The 10399-nt window shown below is 38.0% G+C and overlaps 1 protein-coding gene across 1 annotated transcript; it reads right to left on the minus strand.

Moving 5' to 3' along the window:
* Positions 1-936: 936 nt before the first annotated feature.
* LOC113670789 (uncharacterized) lies at positions 937-8945 on the minus strand. The gene is made up of 6 exons (XM_027186985.2): positions 8088-8945; positions 5287-5380; positions 4351-4402; positions 3716-3845; positions 2396-2680; positions 937-1959 (listed from the first exon to the last, which is right to left on the minus strand). The coding sequence occupies exons 1-6, from the start codon at positions 8391-8393 to the stop codon at positions 1723-1725; spliced, it is 1104 nt and encodes a 367-aa protein (XP_027042786.2). The 5' UTR covers positions 8394-8945; the 3' UTR covers positions 937-1722.
* Between the last annotated feature and the right edge of the window lie 1454 nt (positions 8946-10399).

Here is a 10399-nt window from a genome sequence, read left to right on the forward strand (position 1 = left end):
GCATCAAAAACCAAAGAACAATTTTTAAACTAAGTAATTAACCAATGCACACTCTGAAGGTTATCAGATGGCGATGCTCCCTAAACGCAACGTAACCTTCTCGGTTCATAGTCAGTATTAATAGGAAGTTTATATCTGTTATTAAGGATGAGAGTTATTATTTAATTATTATTAATTATTATTATTTAATTTAAGAATTGAAGGGAAAAAATGATGAGAAGCTTTCTCATTTCTGTATCAAGAGGGTACTGACGGAGTAGGTGATACATTCCTGCATTTTCCAGCCCAAATTTTTCCCCAGATCTCATTTTCCAGTTCGAATTTATTTTTATGTTTGATATCCTCAGCTTCGATAAATTCGTTTTACCATTAGCACAATCCTGGGCTGGGTTGTTCAAAGTTGGTTTGATATAACCCAAGGTTAGTGTGAAATTTTATTTCTGATCTGAAAGCTTTAAAAAATTCAGTTAAATTATTTTTGTCTGCAGTGTTATTACCGGATGCTGTAAAAAGGAAAGAAAAAAAATCAGTGTTTGAAAAGGGCTTCCTGAATAAAGAAAAAAAGGAACCTGGATGAAAATTTCACCATGGGTTAGCGCTAATCGGCCTTCGAACAACTAGGTCCCTGGTTTTTATGATATTCCTTTCAAGGCCTTTGACCTTCGAACGTACAAGCAAAATCATTGTCAGACAGTAGCATCAAAGATCGGATGTAAGCGTCCGGATGGGGTTGATATGGTCTTAAATCAGACGGAGGTGTTTATAATCGAACAAAAGCGTCCGAAATCGGGCGGAAGCTTCTGAAATCAGCTGATTACGTCTAAACTAGGACAATGGCGTCCAAAGTCAGACGGAAACGTACAATTGAAATTCAACCATCTGACAACTAATGATGCCCGGAAGAACAGCTCAAAATAAGAAGAGTGCACGATCAAATAAATTGTCTAAAATTGGACGGATTTGTCCTTATATTAATCAGTTATAAACTCGACGGATATGTAAAGCTACTTTGAAATGAAAATTTCTTTGATATTTAGCTGAAAAGATCCGTAGACTGAAAAAAATAGCTCACTGCACAAGCGTGTTTTTTGCTTTATATGCATAACTGTTAATGTAATTAAAGAATCTAAATACAATGCTCGCGTTCAAATAACTCAGCGAACAAACTAATGACATTCACTTCAACATATCACGTAGAAGTTTTTTTTTTTTAAAAAGAGAGAGAGCATTTTTCGATTGAGTGTCGTAAAACAGTGTAAAACCAAAGCAAGCACAACAGCCATGCCCTCAGAAAAGGGAAGAATACCTTTAAAAGCCGATGGGAACTCAAAGTAGAACTGATCAAACTGCGAACGTGCACGTCGAGAATGATTTTGATTTGCATTTGATTGGTTGAGTGGCGCGAGTTTTCCTAACCTTAACCAATCACAGAGCAAAGTAATTAAAAGTAAAACAAAGCAATTCAGGTTACTTGCGACACAACTAAAAATTGCTCGATCAGCGTTATGTAATTACTGTTGTTAACTTACTCGGAAGAACTAATTTAAGCGGTATAGAAGCGTCAATATTTTTCGAACATCCCATTTCTTTCTCGTCCTTCGTTCTCTTTTGTCTTTTGTTGTTGACTGTTACCTTGTCTATATCATTAATGACTTGATGATATAGACAATACCTTGCATGTCTAAACTACCATATGATATTTACAGTATTGACATTTTTAAATTATTTAACAAAAATGTAGCCAAATGCCTTCATCGACGTTAAATTTCTTAGCTGGTTTCCACAAGAATTGGAATTGTCCATTTGAAAGAAACTTCCCTCGGTACCAAACCCAATTCTGGACTGCGCAGTTTGGTCGCAACGGTCTGGAAAACCAATGATTCCAATGCGAGCCTTCGCACCGGTGTCATAATCATGAGCTTTGTTAATGCTGTTAAAACCTTGCATTTGGCATCCGTTCTGACAAGGGAAACAGCTCAAAGTCACTTATGTATCGTTAATGACAGAATTACACTCCCTAGTAATAACTTATCCTTCCCCTAGAAAGAAAAAATAATTATTCTCGCAAGATGGACGACGCATAAAACGGAAAAAGCAAGTATTTTGAAAATTCATACTTCTTCCTGATTTCTCAGTTTTAGTTTTTTTTTGTGTGTGCGCGTGTGTTTGTCTTTTCTTGCTACTGTTGCTGTTGTTGTTGTTGTTGTTTCTAATACATATGTTAAAAGTTCAACTGAAATCAATTTTGAGTGACTCGGCACAACATGTACAGGAAAATCGAGACACCATGATATGCAGATCAATACGAAAATTTCCCTTCTTCCTATCGGGGTTTTCAAACAACTCAGGGAATTAATGCATAATCATGACAATTGTTGGACCGTTTACTCTTTACCTGGATTTCTGAGTTTTTCAGCAGACTTTTCCACTCCGTTACGTTCACGTTTGTCTTCTGGAAAATTCCGTTTCCGATAACATCTCTCAAAGAAGAGCCATTATAGTTTAGTGCAATCCAGTTTGTCTCCCCGTTTATAGGATATTTCATGCCCAAACAGAGTCGATTGAATGGTGTAGACCAGAAGCTGCTCAGCTTTGTTTCTGCATCATTGAGGGTTGTTCCAGCGGCTTCGTTGTAAGCAATAGTGTTACTCCAGTATTCAGAAAAGTAATTGAATGTTGGCTACAGCGAATTGAAAGACAAGAACAGAGTGACAGATGTTGCCTGATTCTCATTCAGGGGAGGACATAGGGGAGGAGTGTTGTGGGTACTCACCGCCCCCGCCCCCTATCCCTGAGTTGACCAGCAGCATTCCAATATAACTTCACGGTTATACAAAATCTACTGTGTCATGTGCTTTGGTACCATCCACAGTTCAGATTATCTTATTGCCCAGTCATAAGACTTTTTCTTCGTTGTTCACTTCCAAACTTTGCTTTAATTCACCCGTCGGTTACATTATTCCCTAGAGGTGCATTCACATAGGTTTACACGAGTATTTCCCAATTAAGGTTTACACTTACGAACCAGGTTTACCTAATGTGTCTGAGCGCGTGTAACTCTTATAAACAGGGATGATCAGGCTGGACCATATTGTCATATTTTGGGCCTGAACAAGAATGGATGAGGTGAGAGAACATATTCCTCACGCCCGCCTTTCTCCTGATGATGATAATTTAAAATCTATAAATTCATTTAAAGCACATGGTCCTTAAGCACGGCTATACCAAAGACGAAAGCTATTCGGTTAGCATTGACGAGAAAAAAAAATTTCATGTGCGCAGTTCAGTAGCTTGCAACTCGAGGATATCTTTAATGCAAACAGCAAAAGAGCCTCTAGCGTGGTACAAGTAAAAAATTTGCGGACGAAAAATTTTCTTATGCTATTTCGCCGTGGAATATGGTATGGCTGAAAATGCAGTAGAAAGGAAATTTTTACGGTTGAAAATTATTTTCAGAGTGACCTATAATATGGTGGTGCAGCATCCAAAACCTTAAGTGGAAACTCAAGCATTGGTTCGACCACTGTAGCACTCTGATTTTCCGTGTGATAACATTATCTTGGTCAAAGGACTCGTTGTGAAATGTTAAGTACCGCTAGTTACATTTCATGGCTAAATAAACCAACTAGCAATCTCACAATAAGTATTCATCTGGTGGTTGATGAGTTATGAGTTATTCATTTATCAGAACCGCACGCCCAGGGACCCAGAATACCTTGTGTCCATCGATTTTCATGACAAGCGTCCATCCGCCATCCCCACATCCGTGAATAGGAGTCATGTGACAGAATACATTTGCATACTTAGCAGATGAGTTAACCCGGATGTTATAGGACCCATCCACTCTGAAGGACAACGAAGAAAATAATGACTTTTAATACCAAATGTAAAGTTATAATAGAAAGATTTAAGTCTTCAGCACCATAATATAACCAATTACTATTACTTTGTTGGTATCAGTTGAATGTCATTACCATTATAATTTGAGCGCGTGTAATTAGCTAAAAACGAGTAAATGAATTAGAAAATAAAGCCAGAAATCTGTTTCACGCCCGTAGAATGAGATCTGCTGCAGTGCCGAATGCATTCAGTCTACGTGTACTGAAGGTTGTGTAATCTCAAGTTCTGATTTCAAAACAATAAGGATAATTCAGTTGGTTCAGCCAGCGCTCTCTTTACATTTTTCAACTATTTTGAGATTTCCCATGCAGTATTAAATTAATATACAAGAACAAAACCTTGAGTTAACTTTGATTCAGGTTTTGGATTTATTTTTACATTTCGAGGATCAATGGTAATGTCCTAACTACGAATTGGGGAGATTTTCGATAACAGCTCTTGCATGCCTACCTAGAATTCTCCCAGATCTCTTTGCAAGATTCGGGAAGTCTGTGGTAGGAACCTGAAATAAAAAGATAATGAGTCATATGCAGTCCAATGAAATTTTTACTCTATACTCAAATACTCATAGGGACAGGGGTGTAGGGGAACCGGGATTTAGGGGGATAGGGTTGTAGGGGTCAGAGGATTCTGGTTTTGTCACAAGAAAATTCACAGGATCCCCTCCCTGAGGCTCTGTAGTATTCTAATGATTCCCCCCTCATTGGCAGTTATGCTTTCATACTCCCTTTTGTACTCAAGGAGGTTCACACGGGCCAATGAACGTTCAATGGGTCTGACACATTTCTTATACGCATCTACTTCATTGTGATCGTTAGTGATGCTGAGCATGCTCTGTCTGGCGCATTATAACCCCTCCAATAATTTTTTCGCGATTCTATTGGCTACTCTACGTAACGTAGTGCACACGCACCCCGAAATAATCTCCGTCTACGTCGATATTTGTTCCCGATTATTTCCGTTGAAAAGAAACAAAGCCAGAGGAAAAAACCAGGTGAGTTGGTGAGTTATATAAATTCACCCCTTTCTGGCTTACTGGTATGTCGGTTGGTAATGATGTGTAAAAGATTGTCCACAAATTTCACGTTTGCCTCCGTAGCTTCGTTCTCGGCGACATATTAATTTTTTGGACAAATGATCTCTTTGTCGCGGACATTAACCCTTTAACTCTTAAGATCTGATTGTTAATTCTCCCCTTTAGCTGCTACACATTTCCTTGTAAATTAGTTATGAAAACTTGGTGCTAGATCAAGATAGTAGGTTCTACCTTATGAGTTTTAATATTCACATTACCTGTTTGCTGAATAATGTATGGATGTTGTAGGGAGACGTTTTTATGTTATTCACTTCTGGGAGTTAAAGGGTTTATTTACTAAATGATTTTACCTTCGCCAGGCCTACAAGCACTCTCTGAGGTACAACTGCAGTCGCACTGACTCGAAGGCTGAACTTCTCGCGGAGGAAGAGGTTTTTTTGCTTCCTGAAAATGAATAACACAACGGTGGCATTGAGATTATTCAGGAAAAAACAGAAAAGGGATCGATTCCAGTAACGAGTATTGCAACCCATCGACTGATTACCTCACGAAGAAAATGACCAAATTTAGTAAACAGTAAATATCTACCTCCGTAGTGTAGAGTACAGGAGTACAGTTCTGGTCAGACCTCTTAATTTCGACGTAATTATCAAGAAATGGTGTAATTTAACTTCAAATTCGCCCACGCACAGCTTATTACGTAGTTTTTTCAAGATAATTCTTAAGATACCAATTTTATTTCAATCTTGACGCTAGAGTTGTCAACCTATTGTCACGTATTTTTTCGTAAAGTTACACAACCCTAACAAAAAGAGTTTCTCCATTGTATAGCTTTCGTTTTCTTCGGTTTCATAGGTAAAGAACAGTATCAGGTTTTGGGTTGCTATGCAACTTGAGTTTCTTACCAAACAAGTCTTGTGTTGCCTTATGTTTGGGCCGACTAGCGGCCGAGCACGAATTGCGGACTTATATTAGGTCACATGATCAGTAGCACATGTTTTAGTGCGAGAGTAGTTTCGTGCCAGGACCTTGGGTGCTGTGTTCATTTTAATTGTTGAAGTTTTGTGCTTTTCCTACCCGTTTATCGCATAGAATTATGTAAGTACATGTGCCTCGTTTTGCAGTTTCGCTTTCGCCCAGTGAGTTGTTAATTTAGGTTCTCGTTTTCAGTTTTTACCGTAGGTGTACGAAGATCAAGTCAAAACAACACGCAATGTCAAATGGTGAAAATGTTTAAATTTAAAAGAAGGTTTACTCAATCATGGAATGACTTGTATTGGTGCGGCTACGCGTAAAAGAGTTCTCTGCATATCGTCCCCAACACCTTAGAGCCGTTGTTTTGTAACAGGAGAATACGTTCTCTTGAATCACAAGCCATTGAGAACTGTAGCAGTATAAGCGTAACCAGAGAGATTTTTTTTTTACCGCTCCTGAGTTAGGATCTTCTAAAATCAAATCATGGAAAAGTAGGGAACGACACTAAATAAATGGTTAATTCTTAATTTACTCTATAACTTTGGCTATGATTGCGCTGTTTTTGCTAGTTACAATTTTCAGCATCGAAGTTTTACTCCTTACTGAGATACACTGAAAGATTGCAACGCACTGGCATTTCAAAATGCTCAGACGAATCGAAATGCTGCATGGAACAAAAAACATCTTAAATTTTCAACGCCAAAAACACAGGATTTGTATTCTATTCGACGAGAGAACCAATGTTTGAGTTGAGCAGCTCAAGCTTAAGGAACTGCTCTTTATTTATTGTCTGGTTGGAGGGGGAGAGGGGAGGGGAGGGGAATTCGGAGGATTTTGGTTCTGTCATGATAAAATTTAACTAATCCTCCCATAAGGCTTTGTTATATCTTATGATCTCCCCTTCGGTCCTCCCTGAAAACTATGTTATCCATTCAAAAGTCCTCCGCAGCTCCCTCCCCTAAGCCGAAAGATAATTACCGGTCCCTTCGATCAACTCACGCGGGTGTAAATGCAAAGATGTGATGTGCTACTGTTATGCTGCTTCTAGATACTGCTACTCGTTGTTGGTTTTCAGGTGCTATGGATCAAAGAGTGTGAATATAGCCTTCCCTTTGAGAGTCTCTCCTTAGAAAGTAAGCAATAGTTGTAATAAGTTATCATTCATACAAACCCCCTCCGTTTGGTTCGTTAGCAAAGAGGAACGAATATTCCAAGCATCTCTTTTTTACGAACCATTAAAGATCAATTCTCTAACCAAAGGAAAATCGCGTGAAGGAGAAGATTTTCGAAACTCTTTTTCGTTCGTCAGCGCGTCAATAATTTTAACTTGAAGGCGGAATGATATTAAATTGTCAACGTTTAATGCTTGATAAAACATAGAACTTAACAGCAATCTATCATAAGTAAAGTTGAAACCACACTGAACAAAATTGTTTTCTCACCCTTCTTTATTATCAGGCAATGTGCGTCCATTTTGATTGTGATTCTCAGACGAGAAACAGTGGTAAACCAACGGACATTATTACAGCGGTTTGACAGTTCAGCAACTACTTGCAAGTTGCTCTAACTGCTCTGAATGCACATACAAGGAGGGAAATTCACAAAATCCTTTCGTCAAAACTCGACACTAAAAACTGCGTCTACGTTGCAGTTTTAATGATGAAGACCCCCGATTAGCGGTTAAATTTCTCAAACTTCGAACTGAAATCACTCGTATTCCGCTGAAGTGATCTGCCATTTATCACAGCTCCAAACTAATAACAGGCGCTGAAAAACCGTCTTTTGTTAACTGTGATCAATTCAACGTACCGACATATTCATCTAAGCAATTAAAATTGGAAAAGAATTGATGCACACAAAGGCGCTCTTATCAGTTTGGTTTTCTGCGCTCGGCTGTAAAAGATCATGAAAACCATAATGAAATCTTGTGTCAATGGTGTAAATTACCTCGTATCGTGATCATAGCTGATGAAAGGAAAGAGATAATTAACACGAAAATTATAAAACGTCAGAAATGTGTTTTCTGCCCACAAGGAAATATTCAGTGAGGTGTTGATACATTGCCAATGTTTATATTTCTGTGTAAAAAAAAAAAATTCAGCCCAGAAAAAAAATATCATATCAACTTTGTGATCGAAGCAGAACACTCGTGAAATTATTTTTTCGTGTGACTTACCCTTATTTGATGAAAGATCATTCCTTGCATTTTCAACAGTTCGTCAGACCCGGTATATGGAGGTTGTATTCCGTGTTCGTTCAAATCACAAGACTTGAAGGACGTGTCGTAGTTGTACGAGATGCACATGGCGTCATCCTGGCAAGCTAGTGTACAACCCAGCCAGTCCTCGACTAAAAGTGTCTTCAACACAGGTGTAGCTAGATAACTATCCCGTGCAGTAAAAGTAAACGCTTCTGCGCGGGTTTTTCCGATATGAAATATCACAAAATGAAGTAAAGTAAACCAAAAAAAACCTTCAAACATACTGATTCATTTGGTTTCGTGGATGCGTACGCTCTTGCAGTTGAGTGCGTGCCTAAATGGTTTGGATATTTCGTTGCGTCCTGGTTTCACTTATAACTGATTTAAGTCCTTTTACTTTCAGTCTTTAACTGAAGCTTTGTCAAAGAAGAGTAAAGTTTTAAAGCTAACAGGAACAGGTCAGAAATTTACATTGTGTCAAGTTCGCAGGGATAACTGACAAGCCTTCCTGGCACAACTCAACGATTTCAATGAATCTATCATCACGAACGAACACTTATGAATAATTACTGACAAAATCGTTCAAACAATCCTATCAATTTCTGCCTCAAGCCTGCGACAATACGTTTTATTGCGATCATTCTGACTTAGTTTGCTTGAAATAGAACTCAGTAATTACGAACTCACGTTATTGCTGCGATTCTAACAGATTTGAAGAAATGTCAATTTTTCATTGGGAGCAAGAGTTTCAATACTCTTTACATAATATCTTAGGGCATATTGGAGACTTATTGGGTTCCTGTGCTGTTTGATCAGGTGGCCTTCTTGCGTATTCTGAAATGACATGCAGAGGAAAAGTTAATGTCAATTCAGCTAATTTCTTTGCTGTGCCAACCCACCAAAGTTTTTCCTTTACAATTACGACAAACTAGATAGAGCAGAATTCGGCACCCACAGCCGGCCAATTAAGGGCACAGCTTTGCACTGACTTAGTGGAACAGTATTTTTTAATGATTTTTCAAGTAAAAAGTTCAAATGATTAGAAAAAAAAATTCCGCGATTAGACTCTGAGCGAAAATGTATATTTTTAATTACGTTTACAACCGAGCATCAGTTCAAATTTATTTTATCAGTCTCCATGAGAGATATAGCTGAGAAAATTTTTAGCTCTCCAGATGACCTGATACGAACAAGAATTAAGTGTGAGTCGCGTTTATTCAGTGAAGTTGTCATAGCAGTCATAACAAATTTTGCTGTTTTTTTTTCCAACTCTCTCCCTTAGTCAACATATATTCTCGGGTAAGAGTGTTAAGTTCCATGGAATAATCTTAACCTGCTGTTTTTGGTTTAAGACAGTATCTGCATTAACTTTGATGACTTTGAAAAGTGACAAGCTGGTGACGAAAATCAATTCATAATGTTTGCACTAGGGAGCCAAAACTATAAACACAATTTCGAGAACAAATTAAAAGAAAGTGTGATTGAAAACTGTCTTCAAGATGATTTGCATAGAGTTAGTGAAGAAGTTTAATTTTGCAAGCGAGAGCACTTCACATAAAGACGTTTTTCCTGTGTGATATTTGGAGTTGAATACAACACCATAAAATGTTTACTGCGAAGGGAAAACTCCGAGAGTGACTTACATTTTAACTTGACGAAATATATTTGTTATCGCAATTGTTCATGACAGAAAAAAAAACAGGTGAATGGTCTGTAGGACGTGTGGGAAATATTCCCTGTTTTTTTTTTTTTTTTCTCAATTTTATTTCAGCTGATTTCAAACTTGTAAAGATCACTGCTACGGTGAGGAGAGGCCAGGAGAGGTTTTTTTCACCCCTCAAAACACCGGCCACCTGACAAGTCCTGAGCTTACGTTCTATTGTAGTCCCAGACCCCATGAGGTTTTGCTGAGCTAGCAGATGCCCACGGTATGGCTCACATCAGTTCGGTGGTTACGTTCTAACACAATTCGGATAAATCTGAATCTTTCCGTTTTAAAACCGATATTAACCTTCATTGACTAAAAAGAAGCAATAGCTATGAGTTTATGTTTACGGGCTTAAATATATTTTACATTAATTCAATTATTACATAACCCACTCGTATGAGCTCTGATCATGCATTTTTTTTTCTATATCTAAAAAAACTGATAGATTACCCATTCCTTTAAATAGTTCCCTCAATCATCTCCCTACCGAGATATGACCCGGGCGTGACTGCGGATACTTATAATAAGTAACATTATTAATTCATTATTATTTCCTTTTTCACTTTTTATCAATAATTGA

The sequence above is a fragment of the Pocillopora damicornis genome, chromosome 2 (assembly GCF_964200805.1).
Source record: "Pocillopora damicornis chromosome 2, jaPocDami1.2, whole genome shotgun sequence".
NCBI classification, from domain to species: domain Eukaryota; kingdom Metazoa; phylum Cnidaria; class Anthozoa; order Scleractinia; family Pocilloporidae; genus Pocillopora; species Pocillopora damicornis.

What these genes read in the sequence shown, in the direction of transcription:
- LOC113670789 (XM_027186985.2), bottom strand. Translation starts at nt 8,393, where the DNA reads ATGTTTGAAGGTTTTTTTTGGTTTACTTTACTTCATTTTGTGATATTT. An exon ending in GAGATCTGGGAGAATTCTAG is followed by an intron (nt 3,846 to 4,350) that starts GTAGGCATGCAA and finishes GTTGTCCTTCAG; the next exon opens with AGTGGATGGGTCCTATAACA. An exon ending in TGAAAAACTCAGAAATCCAG is followed by an intron (nt 1,960 to 2,395) that starts GTAAAGAGTAAA and finishes TTCCCTTGTCAG; the next exon opens with AACGGATGCCAAATGCAAGG.